This window comes from Leucopleurus acutus, assembly GCF_964270905.1.
Source record: "Leucopleurus acutus genome assembly, chromosome: 4".
In the NCBI taxonomy this organism is placed as follows: domain Eukaryota; kingdom Metazoa; phylum Chordata; class Mammalia; order Artiodactyla; family Delphinidae; genus Leucopleurus; species Leucopleurus acutus.
In genome coordinates, this window is record NC_139146.1 from 33503206 (window position 1) to 33529630 (window position 26425).

The 26425-nt window shown below is 39.1% G+C and overlaps 1 protein-coding gene across 6 annotated transcripts in view; it reads right to left on the bottom strand.

The window, feature by feature from the left end:
* The window catches only part of NPNT (nephronectin), a gene marked incomplete at its 5' end in the record, with an annotated part of 73457 nt that overhangs the window by 20405 nt on the left and 26627 nt on the right, over positions 1 to 26425 (bottom strand). For 3 of the 6 annotated variants that reach the window (XM_082838413.1, XM_082838417.1, XM_082838414.1), the window contains 7 exons: positions 5859 to 6236; positions 7600 to 7722; positions 8065 to 8199; positions 9840 to 9959; positions 11525 to 11644; positions 16010 to 16102; positions 21263 to 21355. In XM_082838413.1, the coding sequence (XP_082694539.1) occupies positions 5859 to 6236; positions 7600 to 7722; positions 8065 to 8199; positions 9840 to 9959; positions 11525 to 11644; positions 16010 to 16102; positions 21263 to 21355 (1062 nt within the window). The remainder of the gene's footprint in view (positions 1 to 5858; positions 6237 to 7599; positions 7723 to 8064; positions 8200 to 9839; positions 9960 to 11524; positions 11645 to 16009; positions 16103 to 21262; positions 21356 to 26425) is intronic. The other 3 variants (XM_082838418.1, XM_082838416.1, XM_082838415.1) reach the window with 1 other exon arrangement.

Below are 26425 nucleotides of genomic sequence, written 5' to 3' on the forward strand. Positions count from 1 at the left end.
GACTTTGGTCACGTTCACTAAGAACTCAATTTATACTTTCCGGAAAGAGCTATTTTTTTCTTTACCAGCCATCATAGGATCCAATTAAAATATACATAAAATGCCTTGAAAACTTTCAGAATTCACAGCACCAGAATCTGACCTACAAGCGGTCCTTCAAAACCCTTGCTGAAATTTCATCTTCAGGGAGATGTCAGGCATCTTCTGGGAGATGTCAGGCATCTTCTCAGGGTCTCTCTAGGCCTTACGGTTTACTAGAAAGCAAACTGGTTTGAAGACCTGTTCACCCCTCAGCAGAAACAATCTTTTCACTCATCACCACATAGAATCAGAAAAGATCGTATTTCCATGACTAAGCACAATGTGATCACACCAGCCAGACTGTAAAATCCGTAAAAGGGAAATGAGAGAAAAAAACCTGTGGACCGCAGGCAGCAAAGCAGCAATCATTAAAGTGCAAACAGTTTTGTTCTTACTGGTGGTGCTTGGAATTTCAACACATTCTCATGAACATCACAGCAACCATGAGTCTGGTTTCCTGATATGGCCACTCATAAGAGCACCTGATACGTATTACAATGTATTCTATAATCTTTACTCTGCAACACTTATTTTCTTTATATGACCCAGAGGCTATATGCTATATTTTAGGCACAATTTTAAACAACCCACATCTGGCTAATTCTGCCTCCATTCAAGACATGGTTCTGCTGGGTTGGAGCTGCCATTATTGGTTTAGAGAGCCCTACGCTTCAGTGCAGTCAGCAGATCAGCAGTGTTACTTACTTCTGAGCTTGTTAAAAATGCAGAATCTCAGGCCCTAACCTAGACCCACTGAATCAAAGTTTTCATTTTAACAAAGTCTCTGTGTGACCTGTACACACACTAAAGACTGAGATGTACGTCCCTAGAAAGTCCGATTTAGTAAGTTGGTGGTAGAAATTAGGCATCTACATTTTCAAGAGGCAGGCTAGGTTGTTCTGGTTCAACTGAGCTTCTGATAACACTTTTCTACTTCCTGATCCAAGTGCTATTATATTCCTTGCAGAGCTTCCTAGCTAAAACTGGACAGATCTGACGTGCTCAATTGTAAAGAAATTTTGAAAGGTTAAAAATAAGTTAAAACTTTGAATGAATTTTTAAAAACCAGTAAGTTCTAAATAAAGTTAACATGATTCACAATCAGAATCCCCCGGGGTACTTTTTCAAAACACACGACTCAACTCTCCTGCTGGGAGAGCGGGATTCTATTACCCCTGGCCCTTCTCCTAAGGACTGACTACTACAATAAATTACTGTGACCAGTGACACTGGGAATGGGAAGATTAAAAATCACTGCATGAGGATAACACAAAGACAATGAAAATCACCTCAAATATCAACAGCTGGATAGATCCATGGTTACTATTTTGGTCTTTTTCCTTCCAGACTTTTATATTCATCCCGACATATGAAGACATGTATTTTACACGTAATTGGGATCAAATGGTAAGCACAGTTTTGTATATTCTTTTCACTTAACATTTTTATAACCTAGGTACTTTCCCAAGTCATTAAACATTTTTTAAAAAAAAAACATTACTTCATACTATTTCATGGTATTGCTAGACTGGAATTGCATTTTCCCCTAATGTCCTTTACTTTGGATTCTACATAATGTTTTTCTTATGTTCTTTGCTCTGGGATAGCTCCTACCTGCTCTTATACCAGATTTTTATCTTTGGTGTTCACCTGGTCTCCAACTTTTTAGCAATCCCCTACAGCATACCTCTGGCGTCCAGACAGGCAGCCCACCAGTTAAATCTGCCTTTCTTGCTCTAAGTCTGCCCAGCCCTTTTCTGCTCTCCCCTCCCCTCCAGGCTCTTCCAGAGTCCAAGATCAACCCACTGGTCTCAGAAACCATGCAAATGAGAGCCAATGGTAGAAGGCTATTCGATTTGTGGAGCATGGTCCCTATAATTCTTAGTTCAGCCCAGCCTGACCTGAAGTGGGTTATAATAAACTCTAATCCCAACAGTTAAATAAACCCAGTTAAATCCACTGGAAATGATGCACATTATATACCTCTCCAAGAGGTTCACAGTGACCATTAGCATATTGAAAAGTCCCACACTTAACAAACCTATTTAAGCAGCTAAACCAAGGGTCTCTTAAATTTATTTGACCTCAGAACTTTTTTAGGCATACACTTGCATAATATTCCAGAGAACTAATGTTCTATGAAACACATTTTAAGAAGCACTGGTCTGTCCCATTAGTGAAGGAACAAGAATTTCATGCTATATCAGGTAACTTTAGTGTTGCTCAAATCACGCCTATAGAACTAGCCCTGAAAACACATCTGGTTATAATTCTGTTCACACAATCTGAAAAACCTAGGGTTCCTCAAGTTAAAATTATTTTTAAAACACATGTTTAATATTTCATATCATACATAAAAAGTCATTTCCTTAATCATGTATTATTTAAATGCTCCTGGGACTTCCCTGGTGGTGCAGTGGTTAAGAATCCGCCTGCCAATGCAGGGAACACGGGTTTAAGCCCTGGTCTGGGAAGATCCCACGTGCTGCGGAGCAACTAAGCCCATGCGCCACAACTACTGAGCCTGTGCTCTAGAGCCTGTGAGCCACAACTACTGAGCCCGTGCACCACAACTACTGAGCCCGCACGCCATGACTACTGAAGCCCATGTTCCTAGAGCCCATGCTCCGTGACAAGAGAAGCCACCACAATGAGAAGCCCGTGCACCACAACGAAGAGTAGCCCCCGCTCGCTGCAACTAGAGAAAGTCCGCTCACAGCAATGAAGACCCAGCGCGGCCAAAAATAAATAATAAAAGTGTAACAGAAAAATTATTTGAGCTAGTTTCAGGAGCTAGGAAATATATACTTTGAAACATTATCATCGTTTTCCTTCTCACTAACTTTGACTTTTCAGATTTAATAATCCACTGAATAGAACATAAATCTCTAAAAACGAAGGGAGGAAAGGGAGAGAGAGAGAGAAAGATGGTGGAAGCACAATTAAAAACCTCCCCATATTATAAAAATAAGTCACAATCAGGAAAGAATATTTTTTATTTCTTAAATATAGATTTAATGTGTTACTAAACTAACTTGTATATGGAAATTGATTACATGATGATAATTTTTATTTTAAAATGTCAAGAGTGATTGATCTAATCATTCATTTCTATGTCCCACAAATAGTATTCAATTGCTGATTATGTGCCAGGCACTATTCTAGGTTCTTGAGATATACCAATGAGCAAAACCGAGAAAGACCCCTGCCCCTCAAAAAGCTTATATTCTAGTCAGAAGACACAAAAATAGACATTATAAATAAGAAAACAAGATAGTATATAGAAGGTGATAAATGCTATTTTTTTTTTTTTTTTTGCATTACGTGGGCCTCTCACTGTTGTGGCCTCTCCCGTTGCGGCCTCTCCCATTGCGGAGCACAGGCTCCGGACGCACAGGCTCAGTGGCCATGGCTCACAGGCCCAGCCGCTCCACGGCATGTGGGATCTTCCCGGACCGGGGCATGAACCCGTGTCCCCTGCATCGGCAGGCGGACTCTCAACCACTGCGCCACCAGGGAAGCCCGATAAATGCTATTTTTAAAAACAGTAGAGAGTTGTGAGATCACGTGTGCTGGCAGTGGCTGCAGAGGTCACAGTATTGAAGAGGGGGGGTCAGAGTGGCCTCACTGGCAAGTTGAGATGTGCATGAAGAAGTGAGAAAGTGAGACAAGCTGATAGCCGGAGGAAGAGTGTTCCAGAAAGAGGGAAGGGCTGGAGCAAAAATCCTAAGATGGGAGGAGCTGGAGGAACAGCGAGGAGGCTGGAGTGAAGTGAATGAGGGGAAGAGTGCTAGGAGATGTGATCTGAGGACTTTGGAAGCCGCCGGGAGGGCTTCTGTTCTCACTGAAGGAAGTGGGTGCTAATGCAGAGCTTTGAACAATGACATCTCATTTAAGTTTTAAAAGATGACTCTGGCTGCTGGGTTGAGGAGAGACAGCAGAGGGACAAGGGTGGGAGCAGGCAGACCGGCTGAAAGGCTACCTCAGTACAGATCCGCGGGTCCTCACCTGTCATTCTCAAATCCAAAAGCTGCTTCCATAAACTCATTAGGTGGCAAATCTAACCTTCACTTAACCTAACTTAAATGGGTTTAGTAGCCAAATTAGTGTAAATATTCATGTTTCCCTGTAGAAACATTAATATGCTTCAGTGTGTGCTATACAGCAAATGCGCCTTATTACTTTTCTAAAATCTAAAAAAATGCTCTATTACGTATCTGGAAAAAGGATTTTGGACCTGTACACCAGGGGGAAGTATGGCCTGGGCCAGACTGGTAGCCCTGGCGATGGTGAGCAGTAGGCACACTTCAGATATAATTTGAAGCCAGGGCTGACAGGATTTCCATACAGCTTCAATGTGGGTATAAAAAGTAATTTAAAATGACTCCAAGTTTTCTGGCCTTAGCAATTGGTAGGATGGAGGTGCTATCTCCTGGGGTGGGAAAAGCTGTGGGTAGAATGTGTTTGGGGTGACGATCAGGAATGATTAGACAAGTTGAGCTTGAGACATGTATCTTCATCCAACTAGAGCAGTTAAACAGGCAGGTGATATACAAGTCTAGAGTTTGGGGAGAAGTCTGGGCTAGAGATGTACTTGTGCTATAATTGTTTTTCTTCCTTGATTTCCTTTTAGAATATCTTTATAGTCTTTTCTTGGGGGTTAACATCTAAAATATATAGGGAACTCATACCACTTAATAGCAAAAAATCCAATAATCCAGTTAAAAAGTGGGCAAAGGACCTGAACAGGCATTTGTCCAAAGAAGATACACTAAATGGCCAGCAGATACATGAAAAGATGCTCAGCATCATTAATTACTAGGGAATGCAAATCAAAACCACAATGAGATATCACCTCATACCTGTTAGAATGGCTGTTTACCAAAAGGACAAGAGATAACAAGTGGGTGAGGGTGTGGAGATAAGGGAACCCGGATACGCTGTTGGTGGGATTTTAAGCCGGTGCAGCCACTAGGGAAAACAGTATGGAGGTTCCACAAAAAACTGAAAACAGAACTACCATATGATCCAGCAATCCTAGTTCTGGGAATATATCCAAAGGAAATAAAAACACTACGCGTAAGAGATATCTGCACCTCTTCGTTCACAGCATTATTTACAATAGCCAAGACATGGAAACAACCGAAATGTCCACTGACAGATGAATGAAGAAATTGTGGTATATATAAACATATCTACAGTGTAATATTAGTGAGCCGTAACAATGAGAAGATCCTGCCATCTGAGACAACATGGATGGACCTTGAGGATAGAATGCTAAGTGAAATAAATCTGACAGAGAAAGGCAAATACTGTACATGACCTCACTTACATGTGGACTGTTAAAAGAAAACAAACTCATAGAAAAAGGGATCCGATTTGTGGTTACTAGAGGTGGGAAGGGAAAACAGGATGAAGGTGGTCAAAAGGTACAAATCCAGTTATAAGATACACTAGTACCAGGGATGTAGCATACAACAATATACACAACAACGACTATAGTTATACCTGCTGTATAACTTATATGGAAGTTGTTAAGACAGTAAGTCCTAAGAGTTCCCATACCAAAGAAAAAAAATGTGTTTTCCTTTTTCTTCTATTTTGTATCTACGTGAAATGATGGATGTTAACTAAACATATTGTGGTAATCATTTCATGATACGGATAAGCCAAACCACTATGCTGTACTCAAACGTATACGGTGCTGTATGTCAATTACATCTCAATAAAACTGGGAAAAAAACCCTCAAAAAAATGTGGTAACGTTTATGACTCACTGAACACATCTCCTCGGGGTTTCTGAGGCTCTGTCTGTATCCTGTTGTCAACTGTAATCCTTCTTGGAGACACAGTGGCAACTGGTGCTACACTTGTCAGGCTGGTGGTTGGTCCTCCTGGGGCTGCTGCTGGTGGAGGTGTTCTGAGTTCTGTGGGTGGGGCAGGCTGTGGCGCTGGCTCCAGGGCAGGTCTTGCTGTTGGCTCAGAGGTGGGCCTGCTGGTAATGACAGCAGGTACATAGGGTGTCTTCAGAGGCCACCTAGTACTTCTGACATCAGGGATCCAATTACTGTGTCCTCCATCGCCCCTTGAAATGGTACGATTTTCCTTTGGTACATGAATTGGACCTGAAGGTTCAATCATGACTTTTGGAATATCTAAAACAGTAAATGTATTTAAATTAGTGTACAACCCTCTCACCTTAAGAAGTAAGATATCAAATTGCAAAAAACAAACACATCAAAATACCTCATGCCAACTGGCTTACTTTTCACATTGAGAATATTCCCCTACTGTTAAGTCAGGCTGTTTTCCAAAAAAAATTAGTATGTGTGTGTATATGTAATATATACACATATATATTCATACACACATATATCTATTTGGTGGATATACACAAAAATTATATTGTTTTTCTGTAATGAAATGTATCATCTGAAACATAAAATGTTTTAAGTATTTGTAAAGTGGAAAGAGAAGAATCAATGAGATTTTTAAATGCAGAGATATTTTAAAATTTTAAAATATGAGAAATGTATATTTAGAGTCTATGTTATGTGTCTCCATGGTATGTGTATATTATAAAATCATGTTTAGAATTGTCTGAAGACTAATAGTTTTCTCTTCCACACTTTATATAAATTAAATTCACACAAATACATTTACATTAAATGTTCTACTCAATGTTTTATATTTGGTTTTCCTTCCCCTTTACTAATTTATACAATTGCTTTTTAAAAAAAAATTTCAGAGGTCACCAAGATCACCTATGGAAACTCTGTCCTTGATTGTATTCACCGAAAGGAATTAATATTTAATCTTCTTGTAAGCATATATTCCAGACTGGGAGTATAACTACATGACCCTTCAAAAATCCTTTAATCCTCATGATTTTATGCCCCATGATTTTCAGTAAATACTTTACTCCAGAAATTTAAAAAATGATCTATCGTTGCATGAAATGTATGCTAAATTGTGGCCTTTGGTTTGTGAAACTTTCATCTTGGAGGGTACTTTTTTAATGTTTATCTACTAACATACATAGCCATACTACAAATAGAGCTTATAAAAATTTAAAAAGCAAAACAGTTCTGAACGTAGAGAAAATAAAAATGGAAATGATTTTTTAAGAGCAGAATTGGAGGCATAAAACAGAGGAAAGAATATATTCAGATTATCCCACCATTATAATCTAATGCTAATGACAAACATACATTTAAAATCAAATTCTCAAGGAGGGTTCTATAATTTCGTACCAGCTAAGGAGAAGCTACTGACAGAATTCAGTCAAGGAACTGAATGCTTTTAAGATCAGAATGTATTACTGAGTCTTTAACTTTTAAAAATTACTGAGCAAGTGATTTTATTGTTTGTGGAAATCACGGACTAGTATTACTAGATATGAAAAGATATGATATTCGTTTGATAATTAATCTTGTTCCTTATCTTTCCTAGTAATGGCCTTTGTGTAATCTTGTACTTCCTGCTGGAATTTAGAGCTGGGAGACAAGCATGACTCACAAACACAATTCAGTCCGTCGCCCTGGTATCCGTCTTTACATTTACACTTGTAGGACCCGTGTACGTTGTAACATCGAGCAAAGGTGCTGCATTGATACTGACCAAGGGAGCATTCATCTATATCTGCATCAGGAAGTAGGAAAAGAAGAGGTTTATTTGGGAGATAAATATGATTACACATAAAATAAATATGATTATTTTATGATAAATATGATTACACCAAAAATACACAGTTTCAAATAAAATATTTTTTTGCAATGTGAAGGTTCACGTAAAATTGAAAGATAAAGAGAAGAAATAAAGTAGCGTGCGCCCAGAATTACTAGTGTTTGAGTTTCACTTCTGTTTGTTTAATTTAATGCCAGTACCCTCCCCTGCCCTTGACATCCCAGTCATCACCATAATTAAGAGACCTTTCCGCTCCACAGGAAAAAACAACACAAAGCAAGGGCTGGGGTTCATTACCGTGACATTGGTATTTGCCTCCAATGTACATGAGGTCGAAGCCTTTATGACATTTGCAGATGTAACTCCCAAAAGTGTTGACACACTGCCTGTATCTAGGGCAGGAGGCTCTTCCAGTAGCACATTCATCAATGTCTAGAAACATAAGCCAACGCGTCTTAGGAAGGGCAACAGCACGTTCAGACGGAGGAGCTTTTAAAATACACTACTATCTGCAAATGGTTGTGCGCACGTAGTGGCTCATCATAAATGTTATCCAGCTGGTTGCCCTGACAGGCAACATAAATCCCGTATCTCCAAATTTCAACTCATCCTTCTAAGCCAAGCCGTCCTCCTCTTGTACCGTATCTCAGCATGTACTGCACCTGTAACCCCCGCCTCCCCAGTTGCTTGAACTAGAAACATGAGTCATCCTTGACAACCGTATTTCCCTTAACCTCAGCTGATTCTACCTCAGACAAATTCTTTGAACTCATTTACTCTGCTCTTCACCCACTGCCTTTACCCTAGCCCAAGCCACCATCTCCCAGGATAGACTATTCCAAGAGCCTCCAAACTGGCCTTTTCCCTGCCAATCTTAGCCTCTCCAAAGCATTCCCACTCCACTGTCAACAAATGATTTTATTAAGACATAAGAAGGGATTGTTCCCATGCTCAAAACTCTCAACTGTTTCTACTTGCTTTCTGAATTCATTCCTCATTCCTCATCACGTCTTTGACCACCTTGTAATAAACAGTCCTCACCCACCTCACTGGCTGTATCTCAAGCCACCCCCCACCCCATACTCTGTACTTAAGGATATGGTTTTCTTTCTTTCAGCACCTCAAACAGACCAACCTCTCTTTCACTGCAGTGCTCTGCAACGTTTTCACCAGCTTGGCTGATTCTTCATGTGGCCAATGGTCCATGTCTAACTTCAGGGCTTTCCTTGACCATTATTTTCTAAAATAGATCCTTTTTGTTTTTTACTCCCTTAGTTATTCATATTAACACTTGGCATTGTTTGTAATTTTACTGAATATTTCTTTCTTTTCTGCCTCTTCCAGAGGATTGAAATCTTGTCTGCTTTGTCCATTACTCTATATCCTAGCACTTAGCACAGTGCCTGGTATATAGAAAGTACTCAGTAAATATCTCTTGAGCCCCCAAATACCTCCATTCATTCAGTGCTTACTACATGTGAGGTACCGTGCTAAGCTCTTTGCGTTCATGATCTCATTCACTCCTCACAAGGACATTACTCCCATTTTAAAGATGAGAAGACTGAAGCTTCAAGACTGAAGCCTCTTACCTAAGGTTACATATCAAGTCTATGGCAGAGCCAGGTTTAAAATCAAAGCCCAGACTCTTAACCACAATCTTTTACTGCCTTCCTAATTTACAGGGGGAAAAAAAAAAAGCTAACCCTTTAGTGCAATACATACAGTCTAGCCCTGTCTACCAGCTCAGCTTCAATACTCATTGCCTCTTACGTCCTAGAAATACTGAGCTCTTCTTGTTCCCTGAATATTATGCTCCCTCTAAACTTCAATGCCTTTGCACGTGTGGTTTCCTCTGCCTGAAGCTTCCTCCTGTCCCTCATTTTTTTTTGGAAACAAAGTTTCCAAGGTCTTTTCACAGAGAGAGGTCCCCTTCTGAGACATCTGATATTGTCTAAAGGATAGCTAATTACCTGATGTTAAGTAACTGCCCTTTTTCCTTCCTGCCATCACAGTTCACTTTCTTCCTTACCCTAGAGAGACTGCTGATAGAGATGCTTGATTTTACAACTCACCCACACAGGTCCTCCCATCAGGAGCCAGCCGTAGGCCAGGAGAGGGGCACTGGCACCGAATTTGTCCTTTGACAACATCACAGCCATACTGACAGTTTGCCATGGAGCACGTCAGGGCACCTGGAAAGACAGTGACTGTCCGAGAGAGGCAGAGGGCATACTCTGTACCTAATATAACTATGTTTTCTACTTGTCCTGAAATCAGTGACACTGAATCAACAATGCAGATGAAAAGGGCTTAGTTCTCCAACAGTCTAAAGAAAGTCAAAAATAGGAGGAAGAACACAAAGACCTTCTTCCCTCAGGGATAATTAAGAAGGGAACCAGCTCTGTTAGCATCTGGGGAAGACCTTTAATGTATTTAAAGAAATAGAAGACAAATGTAAAACTTTATCTCAGAGAGATTATCTGGAAGCTTTTCCAGTGGCCAAGGAAATTGGAGCATTGAGGTATTTTTCCAGATTACTCATGTTAAGTGCTGGTCTTAACTAAGGCATCCAAGTAACTGTCTCAACCATCCATTAAACTTCTCCAGGCACAGCAGATTTCCCACTGAGTTGTACAATGTTAGAGGATTCTAGCATCACTGCCACATGTTAATAAACATGAACTCACCTTATTGCAAAAAGTTCCATGCTAAATATGCAATGATAAATAAAATCAGCTAACCTTTTTTATTTTATAAAATGCAACCCAGTTAGAGAGAGACAACTGATAATTAACTGATTGATAATTAACCAATTTAACTGACAGTTCAGTAAAATTAAAAATCAAGTCATCAATTGTTGGATATCATAGAACCACAATCTCAATTCAATGTTCAGCCTGCAGAGAATTTCAGGCCATTGTCTGTTTTATAAACACATCAAAATGATAGTAGGAAACACCATCCATTTCTTTCTTATAAAGACACACATGAAATCTACTTTTATGTTATTATAATCATTTTTTTAAATTTGAAGTAGGTTTTTTTTTTAAGAAAAAAACTTAGTCTTCAGACTACTATAAAGAAATGTAAAAATGAAGTGAGGGGCTTCCCTGGCGGCGCAGTGGTTGAGAGTCCGCCTGCCGATGCAGCGGACACGGGTTTGTGCCCCGGTCCAGGAAGATCCCACATGCCGCGGAGCGGCTGGTCCCGTGAGCCGTGGCCACTGAGCCTGCGCGTCCGGAGCCTGTGCTCCACAACGGGAGAGGCCACAACAGTGAGAGGCTCGTGTACCGCAAAAAAAAAAAAAAAAAAAAATGAAGTGAGGAGGTACTTATGGACGGTTTATACTCAATCACCAGGCTGGATGGATTCTCTACCAGCAAATAATTTAGTGTCCATCCTTACCAAGAGCACAACAGCCCTCAAATGGTCACCAATGTTCTTTTTCTACATGGAATAGTTCTATGCCCAGATAGAAGACAAGCAGAAAAGTGCTAGGAAAAACGTTAGAAAATACATTAGTTTTGTGAGTCTTGTTCTAAAGACCATTTCCGAATCAATTTAACATTGGCACCCCTGACAAAAGAATGTTAGACATCTACAATGGGCAACTCTTATTTTGATTTTCCATTCCTTAGGCACACATACAAACACGTGCTCACATCCTGTTTAGGAGGAGGGCTAGGAGGCCACTTTTCACACACTCCCAGAGCACAGCATGAAGTCAAGCCCAAAGCAGTTAAGATTCTTGACATACTTGAGCAGGATCCATCCGGCATAAGCATGTATCCGTTGAGACAGTAGCACTTGTAGCTGCCGTAAGTGTTCATGCACCTGTGCTTGCAGGGCCGCGGCTTCAGGCCACACTCGTTTAAATCTGAAAAGAATGGGGTTGAAGCAGAAATTTGACAAAGCCTCAACATTAAAGCAAACCACTGAAAATGCTTCTCTATTCCGAAGAATGAAGAAGAGTCAGTCAAGCTATAGTAACCAGCCATTTACATAAGAGATAGAGTCTGTTCACAGTGTCTTCGTTTTAATGCTGGTTACACTGGGGGCCACCAGGAGTTTCCTATCAGAGGTGACCGAAAGCCTTATAATAATGGAAGGCCGTGTGAATTTCTGAAGCTTAAGTAATGTAGTGCATGGGATCTCTGTTTACAAAGGACAGTTGGGAAGATTCCCCTCACAGACACGTGGCTTATCATCCCTAGTAAGAGCAGAGCACAAACCGTCTTTCTGACTCCAGAACCTCAAAATATCTGGGTGATACTACTAGATTCACTCCTGACAATGTGATCTTCCTATTTCAATTTCTTCCTGTCTCTGTTTAAAGAACATACTGTGTGAGCCTATCTTAGTTTACAGAAAGTACATGGATTTTTAACACTAGACTGCTTTGACCTTCCCAAAGAAAAGCTCTTTTTTTCAGAGGATAGAAGCTCATTGAATTAGAGTGATCAATACTGAGGTTCCTCTTGTTCAATCTTATAAAGTGTATATTGATCTCAGAATAAAGAAGAAATGTCAGTCTCCTACTTTAGTAAAGCATTTGAGTCACAAAATAAACTTAAAAAAAAAAAAGACCCTCCAACATCATAGTTTCATTCATTCTGCAGTTAGGAAGGGCATAAAGAAATACTAGTGGATAATAGATAATAGATTATCATTATGTATTTCAGGTTTATGGGTTTAAATATCAATATGAAGTGAGTAAATAAACTTCACTTGAGAATTTTCCAACTCAAGTTGAACACTGCCTCAAGTGAAAATAAATCTCATAATGACAAATATACAATGAAACAGTAACGTCCAAAATATAGACTTCATTAAGAAGAAATGACATGTTGATTTTGTCTGCACTGCCAGCAGAAGCACCTGATTAGCATAATTTAATTATCTACTAATCCATATCGTCAAATCAGAAATAAGGATATATCTAGTTGCAAGTTGTTTTCAAATCTAACCAAATTTAAATCTTGCCAACTTGGCCTTTTTTCTAACCTTCACACAACTGTAAGCAGATCTGCAGCTGGGTGAAGCCTGCGGAGGTTACATAAATAAACCAGACGCCTTCATCATCTCCTATGCTTTAATTTTAAACGTCATACTCTCTTGCCCAGTCAAGGGTATTCACTTCACTTCTCACATTCTTCTACCTTGTATTTTAATATTTATTAAAAATTAGAGTCAGGGAATCTTTTCTCATGTTCTAAGAGGAGTTAATTATCATGCCTAATATGTCCCTGCAGATTCACATCTGGCTTTGAAAAACCCCTGATTGACATGATAGTAAATAGTATTTAAATCTGAATTGATTGTTAGAGAAAGGCTTTGTGTTTTAAATATTCTTTTGTACTTAAGTAGAAATATAACAGAATAGTACAACAAATAACAGAGTAAGACTGAATTCTATACCTCAAGGGTAGGATACTGATGGATATAAAATGTGTCAATTAAGAACCCTTAAGTTTATTCTTAACAAGCTTCAGAAACTTCCGTGTGTTCCTGATGGGAACTGGTTAGATATTTATAGCTCCAGGCAGCTCCCATACAAGGTGTATTTACGCTGATGGAAATTTCTTCAGACACTATGGCCATGAACTAAAGCTGAGGCCACTCCAGTCTTGGCTGATAAAGGGCCCCTTAGGATGGCTATGAGAGACTTTCTGATCCAGACTGGGGTTGCTGGTGGTCTTCAATCCAAATTTATCTTTCCCTTCCCATAAGCAAAAGCACTTTGGGGTTAAGAATCATGAAACTGAAAGGAAATGTAAAATCGATAAGATGTCATAATTCCAATAAAAAGACCCAAACCAACCTGAGAATCACCTATGAAATAATATGGAAAAGGAAATAAACAGGCAGCATTCAGTGGGCAAATGGAGAGATGCTTGCTGGCTATTTTACTATTAATAAACTGACACGTAAGTATCCAGACAGGCTGAAAGCAATTTGAGAAAGCTGTACTCTAACAGTCGGTGATGGGCTGGATGACACTCCCTAATAGTTAGCTGGCTGCTGTCGATGTCCCCCGTGACTGCTACCATTGCCACTGACCACACGCATGTGTCTCCTAAAAACTTCCCACTGACCCTTACAAAACCACTGCAGAAACGATGAAATGGGATTCCATAATAGTCAACAATGATCAATTTTTACCAAATATCAGAACTTTGCTAAAGCAGGAAGCTTCAAAAGATTAAAAGCATCTGGTGTCCTGGTGATGAACTTTTTCCTCAATATTCAGGGTTTCTAGTCTATGATTATTATAACTTATTTTCTTACTGACCAAATGCCTTATAAAATTGAGTTAATACTTGCTGCTTCCAAAATGTCTTGGATTATAGACCTAGTGACAGTTTTATTACTATCAGATTAAGTCAGAAATTCAAAAATGACACTTCCAATTTATAGTAAATGCTCCTATAATAATAAGCAAAATGTAGAGAACAATTACTCTTGATCTCACTTTCTCAAATCAATCTTAAAAGTTGATAAGAGAACGTAGGAAGAAAACTTTAGTGTCTTTATTTTAAATTTACTTAAATCTTGCTCTTTTTTCTAGAAGTTTGTGATGTAACATACCCTATAAGGAAAATCTATGATAAAAAACTAATGAATTCGGGCTTCCCTCGTGGCGCAGTGGTTGAGAGTCCACCTGCCGATGCAGGGGACACAGGTTCATGCCCTGGTCCGGGAGGATCCCACACGCCGCGGAGCGGCTGTGCCCATTAGCCATGGCCGCTGAGCCTGCGCGTCCGGAGCCTGTGCTCCGCAACGGGAGAGGCCACAACAGTGAGAGGCCTGTGTACCGCAAAAAAACAAACAAACAAAACTAATGAATTCTATCATGTACCTATCTTACATCAAGGACAGAACTTTACAATTAAACCACTTATATTCAAATGCTTAAATTGTTGTATATACAATTCTTAAAGAGCATCTATTCCAGTCAGGAGTATATTTTAGCAAGTTGGTGAATTCAGGAGCTTGGGTTGGGGGAGAAGGGGAAGGGGCTGGTTCAGAACAAAAACTGCAAGCTGCACAGCATTATAATTACACTTCAGGAAGAAAAAAGAATCAGAAATTTTATTAGCATGCAGACACTGAAAAGTGCTTGAAAATCTGGAAGAGATTAATTGAGTATGATAGCCCAATGGATTTTTAAGGAAAATAATCTTTCATTCATTCAATGTAATTTGGACCATTTTTTTCCCTTTGCGGCTTAAACTGTGCAATGTCTCAGAAGTCTAAGCTTTTACTTTTATCTGACTCAAGTGGAGGTCACAGGCAAACAGATCTCAATATGTCAACTGCCATAACTTTTACTCTTTAAATTTTTAATTATATACTTCAATAAAAAATTTTTTTAAAAGAAAAAAAATTTCAATGATTCTGAAATTCATCCCATTGCCCTAATTTCTTGATCCAAATGCATCAAGCTCCCTATGAGCAGAAACAGTAATTGATAATTTAAATGAGTTTAATTCAGTCATTCTAAGTTCCTAAATGTATGAGTGAGTGAGGAATAAAGTCTTTTAGAAATACTGTAGAGTCATACTGCCACCTAATTTTTCTACAAAATCTTCCAGCCTAATGAAGACATTAATACTTTTGGTGTTTCTATTCTCACACCAGTCCTGTAGGTGAAGAGAGCAGGAGTTACTACTCTCCTTCTATTACGAACTGGTTTGCTAAGACTTGCTCTCAATCACTGAGCTACTTCAGCGCTGTGCTAGAACCAGAACTCAGGCTTTCTAGTATCACAGAATGTTCACCAAAAGAAGGAAGCTAATGTATGGTTTGATTTCCGAGTGACCTAAAAACTCTACACCCCAAATGTGGTCATGGGGAAGAGGACTTGAGCGCTTCTAAAATCTATTTAGCGAAAGTCATCAAAACCCCAATCTCAGGTGCTCTGGAATTCCTGACTTCACCTACACAGGAAAACAAAAGTTATTTTGTTATCTGATTTTTTAGAAAACATTTTGAAACCCAGAGAAGAAGAAGAAAGGCAACGGATACTTAAGGCAGGGAAAGGACAGCGGAGGCTCCAGGCGTTGTAGAGCACAGAGAATCAGCACCAGGTGACAACTCCTGCTACTTGCTTCACATGCTCAGGAATGTGGAGGACTAGGTACTCTGGGGGTGAGTCTTCAGAACATTGGCAAGAAGTGACAGCACTGCAGGAAGCCGTGCAGGTGGGAGGAGCAGACCACCTGAGATAATGCACGCTCACCCCTTGAAGGTAAACTTGTGGCTTGATGATCCAGGGGTTGTGAAAGAGGCTGTTCACTGCCTTGGTCAAGAGGAGTTGGGTACAAGTGTTCGTCTTCACACCAGGAAGAAGGTAATAAGAGTCAACTTTGAACTGATGTCATTTTTAGCCCTAAAAATCTTTATAAGTGTATATTAAACAATTACATAAAGTTGGTGGAGTTCAAAAAGAATGCTTTAGATACTTTACAAAAATTAGTTTCTAGTTCTTCTGGTTTCTCTTTTTTAATTTTAATTTCTATATTCCTTAAAATTTATCACTGCTATTTTGTGTCCCAAGAACACACAAACATTATAAGTTAACATCCACGTATATCCTCATATCGATTTTTTTAAGCACCAGAAAGGAGATGGTCCTTTTTCAAAAGATGATTTTAGTCATCAACATAGACAGAAAACTCAAAAAAACAGATTATGTAAAAACTGATTATTATCAACCTGCTCTGTTTAGGTACACCTAGGTCTTATAGGACCAATTTAAAATATTTTCCTATATTATTGTGTTGTCCAATAGTTTAAAACACTCCAGAATTATGCATAAATTTATGATTTGCATAAAGATCTCATTTAAATAAATAACACAATAGATCATGGATGTTTTAATTCAAGTGTAAGAACTTATGTCACATTTAGGTCACATTTAATTAGAATATACATAAGACACCCCATGCAAAGACGGATAGGACTGAGATATCTGGGGCTGGAAAAAAAAGAGAAGAATATACATAAGATGCTTTCTGCAAAAAATGGTAACTGTGGCCATTATTACCCAACCAAAATATTATAAGATGGGTGAGACCCAAAGTAGAGTCAAAGAGGTAATTCCATCCTGTTTCAAGACTTCATATTATTAACAGCCAGTTAAACTTCCAAATTAAATGAACATTGGTTCCTGGGGTTGAAACCACATATCATTCAAACACTAAGGCCTTAAGAAACTCCCTTAATATTAGGGTTAAAGCACTTTGACTATTGTGCTAAGGAAAGCAATCAACTGAGGCTTAACTAGCTCACCAAAGTTTACTGTCTGGTTCTGTGCTATAAGATACCGATTCTTTCCTTGGGGTAAGGAATTCAAGACGTGAAACAAACCATGTCAAAACATTAATAATTGATATTTATAAATTATTTCTTCTGAAATTACTATAAAGCATGCTGTAAATTCAAAAGGATATCTTTCATTCCTGAAAATATGCAATGATATGGTATATTACATGCCCCAAATTATTCTCTAATGGGAAAGTTATGAAAAAGGTTATTATCTATAATAGTATCCCTTTTTAGCTGAGGAGATTTGTATGGGTACAGAGACTCAAGGAGGGGGGAAATCTGAATGAATTAAAATCACCAGAGGGCTTCCCTGGTGGCGCAGTGGTTAAGAATCTGCCTGCCAGTGCAGAGGACATGGGTTCGAGCCCTGGCCTGGGAAGATCCTACATGCCGCGGAGCAACTAAGCCTGTGCACCACAACTACTGAGCCTGTGCTCTAGAGCTCACGAGCCACAACTACTGAAGCCCACGCCCCTAGAGCCCGTGCTCCGCCATAAGAGAAGCCACTGAAATGGGAAGCCTGAGCACCGCAATGAAGAGTAGCCCCCGCTCGCCGCAACCAGGGAAAGCCCGCGTACAGCAATGAAGGCCCAAAGCAGCCAAAAATAAAAAAAAATAAAATCAATAAATTTATTTAAAAAAAAATTACCAGAGAAAGTAAGGTGGGAAAAACCAAATCTTGCCAGAGTTCAGGTTAGAATTTCATCTACCATGAAAGGTACCTTGTGCCTTACAGAATATGGTCAGTCCAAGGCCATGATTTGATACATGATCTGGCTATGGCAAATCCGGAGAGTAACTCAGAGGCAAGCAAAAGTCACCACCAGCAGATTCACACTAATCTTGTAACAAGTCTGCTAACTTAAGCCCGTTCCACAGTGGGCCTGCCCTGCTATGCCTGCTGCTCCCCAGGCAGCTCTGAAAGCACTCATCTACTCAAGCTGTTCACTCATCCAAGCAAGTTCCCAGGGGGTGAGTTCCTAAAGCACACAGCTCGCAACACAATTTTTAGCGGATATAAGTTTTGCCTTATACCAAAACCTACTTTTAATCAAATGTTAATTTCCAGTTCTGTGGAAATTAACTATTTCAAGTATACCTCTTCTTAACATTTCTCTCCTCAAGAAAAAAGAAACTAGGGACTTCCCTGACTGTCCATTGGTTAAGACTCCACGCTTCCACTGCAGGGGGCACAGGTTTGATCCCTAGTCGGGGAACTAAGATCCCATATGCCTCGTGGCCCGGCCAAAAAATAACAAACAAACAAAAAAACCCAAAACAAACAAACAACACCCCCGCCAAAACCTCCGTACTTAAAAAAAAAAAGAAAAAAAGAAAAAAGAAACCTATTTGACTTCCCATATCTCTGAGGCATGTTTTCCATTTCATTAAAATGTATGGTCTGAATAAAAAACTGTCTAAGTTAATTTGTTATGTAGCAGATACAGACAATTTGCTCTAATAACGTTTCTGGGGGTCTCTGGACAGCTCTCCCACTTACCTGGCTCACTCCTGGCTGCCTCTCTCACTCTGACAGATAGTCCACGGATTCAGAGACTAAGGAGCTATACCAGATAACTCCATGGAACTCTTTCCCATTCCTATGGTGTTCAGGACCAAAAGCCATTATATGAAACAGTCACTAAGCAAATATTTAATGTGCACTTATCATCTGCAAATCATTTTGATAAAAGTTTTCGGGAACCTAGAAATCAGAGGGACCCCACAAAGGGTTCCTGCTCTCAAAGAACATAAACCTTCCCATCAAGAACTTGCCACAATTGCTTTTATGGTAAGGAAGGAAAAGAAAGAGATGATTAAAACATCTAATTTACATTTAATATGGACTGGAATTTTATATTCAAGACTGAACCTGAAATTACATCTTCAGTGGCAGCACTATTTTTACAGGTGTCAAATCCCATTTTGCCACTAATAAAATCCTCTTCCCCCTAGCTATATTTAGTTTGGGGAGGCAAGATTTCAACTCAGTATCTTATATTTTTCTTAAGAGAAATGGGTATGTATTGCAGGGTAAAGTACATGGCAAACTGGTTTTCTGAAAATAAGAGATACTCAGAGATGGATCCATGTTCCAATGATAGTTTTAGTGTCTGAAGCACATTAAAGTTGATGTAGTTCCTGCAAATAAATGTAAATGAATTTCTCTGCAATCTCAACAGTGGCTGCTTTTAATAAGTCTTCTATGTATACATTCCTGGCATCAGGACAACAAAGTTTTATGGTGTTGACATATTAAGGGAACCTTTGATGGTTTACGTTCAGCACTTAAAAAAAAGAAGCATGCTGGCACTCTCAGATGAATACTGACAACTCAATAGTCAGAACTGAACATGCTGCTACTTGAGAACTTACACTGGAGAGGAAAAGTCAAATGGGTTTTTAAAAGAGTGAACTGAGATAATAAGAACCCCAATTATTTTGAAAATACTACCCACGTATGTTAGGTAAATTCCAAGTTAAAAAAATATATTATTAGAAAAGAAACTTTGGAAAATATCAGCTATCAGTCAAGTAGCTGATACTAAAGAACACACTTTAGAATAAACAGCTTGTCCTACCATTGGACACGTCACATTGTACTAACATGGATTTCATCTGGTTCAGGAACAATTACGTATACTTTCAAATTTCAGTGTTCCTAGTTCTTGTGAAAAGTATGTCTATAAATCATGAGTTTACATGACACACTTAAAGGAGTATCAGATACTGAAGAATAAGAGTATTTCAACAAGATTATTTCTGTATCAGGTGAGGCCAACTATGTATCTATGGGACAGTTAGACCCTACATAACTCTTTCATTTGACATTTAAAATGCTAGGAAAAGGACTTCCCTGGTGGTGCAGTAGTTAAGAATCTGCCTGCCAATGCAGGGGACACAGGTTCGATCCCTGGTCCGGGAAGATCCCACATGCCACGGAACAACTAAGCCCATGAGCCACAACTACTGAAGCACACGTGCCGTGGAACCCGTGCTCCGCAACAAGAGAAGCCACTGCAATGAGAAGCCTGCGCATCGCAACAAAGAGTAGCCCACGCTCGCTGCTACTAGAGAAAGCTACACACAGCAACGAAGACCCAACACAGTCAAATAAATAAATAAATAAATAAAATTTTAAAATGCTAGGGAATATTACTTTAAGGAATAAGTGAAAAATTTTACTCTTTTATCCTTGCATCTTTCTAGTGAAATCTAACCCTATCTTTTCTTTATTTCTGTATTTTTCTTTTTAACACCCAATGGTAGAAAGTTTTCGGTTGAAATTAATGAAAAAGACAAGTCTTGTCAGCCTTGTAATGCAGCATGCATCAGAGGATCACATTTCCAATGACGTTTTCTTCATCCAAAACTACACTGGTAGAAAGAACAGGAGTTATATAGACAATTGCTCTAAGTTGACATAGCAGATCTTTTACCAATTACTTTTGTGAACTTGGACAAGACACTGAATATCCCTGATGTCTCTTCAAATGAAATATTATTTATAGCTTATTATAATAAATAACACTCTACCTCCTAATGCTATTGTAGTGATGAAAATAGATAATATATGTAAAATACCCAAGCACTGTGAGGGCTAAATAATGATTTGCTTTTATAAGCATCTGACGCCAATTAAAAATAACTTGCTAAGTTAATCAAAATCCTTCTCAGAGGAACATTACAAACTGGTCAACAGTTGAAGGGAATTTAATCACAAAGATCAAAGAGCTCAGAGTTGGAAGGGACCTCAAAATTTCAAGCCAAACCTCCTACCTGACTCTGAGTATTAAAGTGTTTTCATCTAACAGAGATCCAAGGAGGCTATCAATTTGCCAAAGCTTCCCAACTAGTTAGTGGAAGAACAAGGAGAAGCAGAATGTAAGGCTTCTAAGGTTACTGATGCTGCAATTCTCTTTTTCAAAATCCATTTTCATTATTAATAGTGAACAGAAGTATAAAATTATTTTAATTGCACTCTGATTAAACAGATTTTAAAAGATTTACCCTTATTATATTTTTGTCTTTCAGCAAAATGGCATCTCATATATTTGGTGACAACAGTTATAGAAAAGTGGTTTGCATGAGAACTTAAATTTTTATATGAGGCAGGAGTAGAGAGGGCTTGTGACTGTTTACTTGTGTCACACAGTTTCCCTACCTTGATTGCAGGTTTTGCCGGCATATCCAGGATGACACTTGCACTTGTTTGGTCCGATGCATTCACCGTGTTTGCACTGTGGCTGGCACACAGCTGTGAAAAAAGGATATCGTGCATTATTTCTAGGTCAGGAGCGTGTCAACCAAGTAGAATCTACGTCATGTACTAGTTTTATAATAAAAGAAAAAACTAGGAACTTACAATAGAGTAACAGAAATATACAAGATCATTGTGTACTGGAGCAGTAAACATTGTCTAGACTACAGACTCACACACATGTGTTGTGTGTGTGTGTGTGTGTGTGTGTGTGTGTGTGTGTGGGTGGGTGGGTGGTGTATTACTTGGGGCTGAAAATTTTGCTAAACTTGAGGACAATACTCAAATAGCCAAATAGAAGAAAAATTGGAAAACTATGCATAAACACAACTGATATTTGTCAATAGCTATCCCTTTAAAATAACCTGCACCCATATTTTCAAAATCATTTTCTCAAATATGCTTCAAAACATACTTCTTAATCCAAAGATATCGGTTAAGTATGAACTCCAAATAAATTTCCCATTAAATAATATTTTACTGGAAATGGTATTTCCAAGAATAAAATGGTTCAAAATGAATTAAAAACTAAAACTAAATATTTTTGAAACCTCAACTTAAGAATACTTCTGTCATTTTGCCCATTCTTAACCTTAAGTTGCATCGTAATTGCTCATCAATCTATAATACACTTTCTACAGTCTATCACAGAAAATAGAAAGTTCTATTTTACATTTCCAGTCTTCCATCAACTGAGTCTGTCTTCCTTCAAGACCCCAAAATGCTATAAATCATCATCACTCAAATCTTTTCACAGTCTTCAATTCCTACCAAGATACTGGTTAGAATTTATTCTGTTTATACAGTGATTCTCAGCAGGGGGTATTTTTGCTGCCTACAGAGCATTTAGCACAAATGGAGACATTTTTTATTATCACACTGGGAAGAGGGTGCTACTGGCATCTAGTGGGTAGAATACTGGGATGCTGCTAAACATCCTACAATGCTCAAGTAACCCCTGACAGAAACAAATTATCCAGCCCAAAACGTGATGGTGCCAGATTGAGAAATCACTCTATACCAAATATACGTGCTACACCAGATACTAAAATAGATGAAAAATAATTGTCTAGTGTGGTCATTGGTCTCATAGAGCTTACAATCTAGACGAAGAGACAAAACAATCATGTTTTAAATTCAAGGCAATATTTATGTATGAGCAAAATTGGTGGCACATATGAAATTTGGGAAGAAATCATCACACAAGCATATCCAGATAGAGTTGCACAGAAAACCTCGAAGGAGAGATCTTGAGTTGGATCTTGAAGCCAGGGGAGACAGAGAAGGCATGAAGAACTGTAGAGCCAAACAGGCCATCATTTATTTAGAGGACACTGAGAAGGCCTGTCAAGCTAAAGAGATGGGCAAATGCTGGGGGAAGAGTAAGAGGTGGGCAACCATAGGTGAGTGGTACCAGACGATGATGTTCCCTAAATTTCAGACTGAGGATTATATACTTTATCTATAAATGAAAACTTCATCATCATCAGGAGGATTACCTGATAAAATAAAAACTCTGGGAACATGAGCATGGTGATGATACGTGGGATAGACTGGAGTCTAACTGACATGCAGAAGGCATGATTTGTTCTTGGGACAGGAAGGGATGGGCTTCAGTAACCCCTGAGTGAAGAGCAGACAGGTCTTGAGGACCAGGTGGAGTGGGGTCAACAGTGACCCTGTGTTTTCCAGTCCCTCTCACATTAGCCCATGCTCTTCTCCATTCTGGGAGACGCTCCCATTTTCGGACAATTCTCAAACATTCCCATCAAAACTCTAACACTCCTGTGAAGCTGATGCGCATGTTATTTTTGGTGTTTTCTACATTCCCTCATTCAACTCTCACCAACCCTTCCCTCGCCTGGCACTCCACAGGCTTTATTTGCCAGTCTTACTTTCAGGCCTTTCCTACCTGTATATTTGTCACCCCAACTGGACCCTGTACCATGATTAATCCTTACTGCTGCTCGGTAGGTATTTAATGCAAAAGTTTGCAGAGAGAAAGGGTGAGCAGAGTGTAAATGGTAGAGAAATGCAATGGGGAAATTCATAAAAATCTGATTTTAGATACGGCATGACATTCAACAGGAAACAATTCTGTTCAGATCTGTGAGAAGAAATGCACTACCTAGGAAGGCCTTCCAGTATTATGCTTCAGTCAATTATATACCTGGTAGATGGTTTATACGCAGTTTTAAAAGCAAGTTCCAGAAATAAACCACCTTTTATGTAATTTCCAGACCCAATCACCAAGAAATGCAAGTTAGAAAGAAATTTCTTTAATCTTAAAAATAGATGTTGCATAAATTCTAACAATTATATATGAATACAACCTGAATGAATCAAGTTATCACAGAGGCATCCAAAGGGCCATATTTAAAAAGAAAAAGTAGTATATCAACTACACTTGAATAAAATAAATTATTAAAAAAGAAAAAGTAAACACCTCAAAATAATTAAATGCAAGTCTAGGTAATAACCTCCCCAAATAATTGGAATTTGAAAACATCTCAAAAACATGAAAAAGAAGTTTAGAAAGTACCACTAAAAATCATGAAAAAGTTTATTTATGAAACAAATGTGAGGCGCTCAGGCTGTGTTGCCTTTTGACCCACTGACCAGCCTGAAGAGCACCCACTTATAGTACTTTCAGGTGCTCTTCAGGAACAAAGGTTTTTATTGTCACCCTCCCTTTCTCATTGTTTGTTCTCAGTGGAGTGCCCCAATCTGGGGCACATCAAATGCCCTCATTCCAAGAGACCCAGGCTGTTAATGTTTCTTACATGTTTAGGGAGCCAGTATTTTCAAACAAACTGCTGTTTGCACGTCTACCCAACAAACTATTCACTGAAGTAACCAACGACCTATATATTAGCCAACAGGTATTAAATGGAATAGGATACTCACAATGCTGATGTAACCAATTTTTTTTCTCTTACAAAAAGAACACCCTTGGAAAACGGTTGCACAAAAGACTATCTCCTATTATCTTGCTGGCATAGGTCTGCAATGTGATGTTCAGTCCAATAAACATGAACTGAATATTTAATACACGCAATTATTCTGCTAGGCAAGTGAGGGTGATGAAGGAATCATAGAGGATTTGAAAATTAACTGTGAAACTTTAATACACTGGCTGAAAGCTAACAAGGGCTATGATAGAGAGATGAGATAAAAGATGGGGGGAGGGGCAGATCATAACTGTGACTGCAGTCAAAAAGAGTCATGTACCAAAATGTTCATTGCAGCTCTATTTACAATAGCCAGGACATGGAAGCAACCTAAGTGTCCGTCGACAGATGAATGGATAAAGAAGATGTGGCTCATATATACAACGGAATATTCCTCAGCTATAAAAAGAAACGAAATTGAGTTATTTGTAGTGAGGTGGATGGACCTAGAGTCTGTCATACAGAATGAAGTAAGTCAGAAAGAGAAAAACAAATACCGTATGCTAACACATACATATGGAATCTAAGAAAAAAAAAAAAAGGTCATGAAGAACCTAGGGGTAAGACGGGAATAAAGACACAGACCTACTAGAGAATGGACTTAAAGATATGGGGAGGGGGAAGGGCAGGCTGTGACAAAGTGAGAGAGTAGTATGGACATATATACACTATCAAATGTAAAATAGACAGCTAGTGGGAAGCAGCCGCATAGCACAGGGAGATCAGCTCGGTGGTTTGTGACCACCTAGAGGGGTGGGATAGGGAGGGTGGGAGGGAGGGAGACGCAAGAGGGAAGAGATATGGGGATATATGTATATGTATAACTGATTCACTTTGTTATAAAGCAGAAACTAACACACCACTGTAAAGCAATTATACTCCAATAAAGATGTTAAAAAAAAAAAAAAGGAAATGTGATCTGAGCAACGCCTTAGAGGTAAGAGGCAGAGATAGTTGGGATGGGAGACAAAGCCTTTCAAACTATGAGCAAAGGATGGGGAAGGACAATGAAGGGAGTTCTCAGGGAGCACCACGGCTCTGGTGGAGCTACAGTACAAAGTGCTTAGAACAGTGGATGGCAGCAAAAGACAGGGCTAAGGCAGGTCTTAAAAAGCACTGGTGGCAGAAACTGCTGGGTGCTTACTAGTACTATTTTCTCCTTCTTCTTGAAAACAGAATGGCTTTTTTTTTTTCTGGAGGGGATAATGAGTCAGCAGTGGAAAATTACATTCCCTATCTCCCTGACATATTTGGGTAGCCAAGAGACTAAATTCTCGTCAATTGTATATAATCAGAAGTTATTGGGTGGGGCTTTTGGAACTTAAAAGCTACTTACAAAGGTGAGTCTGTCATACAGAGTGAAGTAAGTCAGAAAGAGAAAAACAAATGCCATATGCTAACACATATATACGGAATCTAAAAAGAAAAAAATTGGTTATGGAGGAGAACTTAGGGGCAGGACAGGAATAAAGACGCAGACGTAGAGAATGGACTTGAGGACATGGGGAGGGGGAAGGGTAAGCTGGGACGAAGTGAGAGAGTGGCATGGACTTACATACACTACCAAATGTAAAACAGATAGCAAGTGGGAAGCAGCTGCATAGCACAGGGAGATCAGCTCGGTGCTTTGTGACCACCTAGAGGGGTGGGATAGGAAGGGTGGGAGAGAGACGCAAGAGGGAGGAGATATGGGGATATATGTAAATGTATAGCTGATTCACTATGTTATAAAGCAGAAACTAACACACTATTGTAAAGCAATTATACTCTAATAAAGGTGTTAAAAAAAAAAGGTGGCTGACAGGTGGCTCCTCTGTCTTCTTGCCTGAAATATGGAAGTCATGGCTGAACTACAGCAGCTACTTTGTGATCATGAGGTGAATCTTGAAATGGAAAAGAAGCAAAGCTGGAAGTCATAATATTAACCGTAAAAGGCCATCCAAGTAATTTAGGACACTGGTCTTTGTGTCAGTGTTACTTGTAGCCGAACACAATTACAATACAGTTACAATTACAATTCCTAACTATCCTTGAGCACAAGGCTGAGGAATCTGGACTTAATCTGTGTTTACCATCAAGCCAACAAATGCTTTCTTTGGATACACAGTTAGGACAG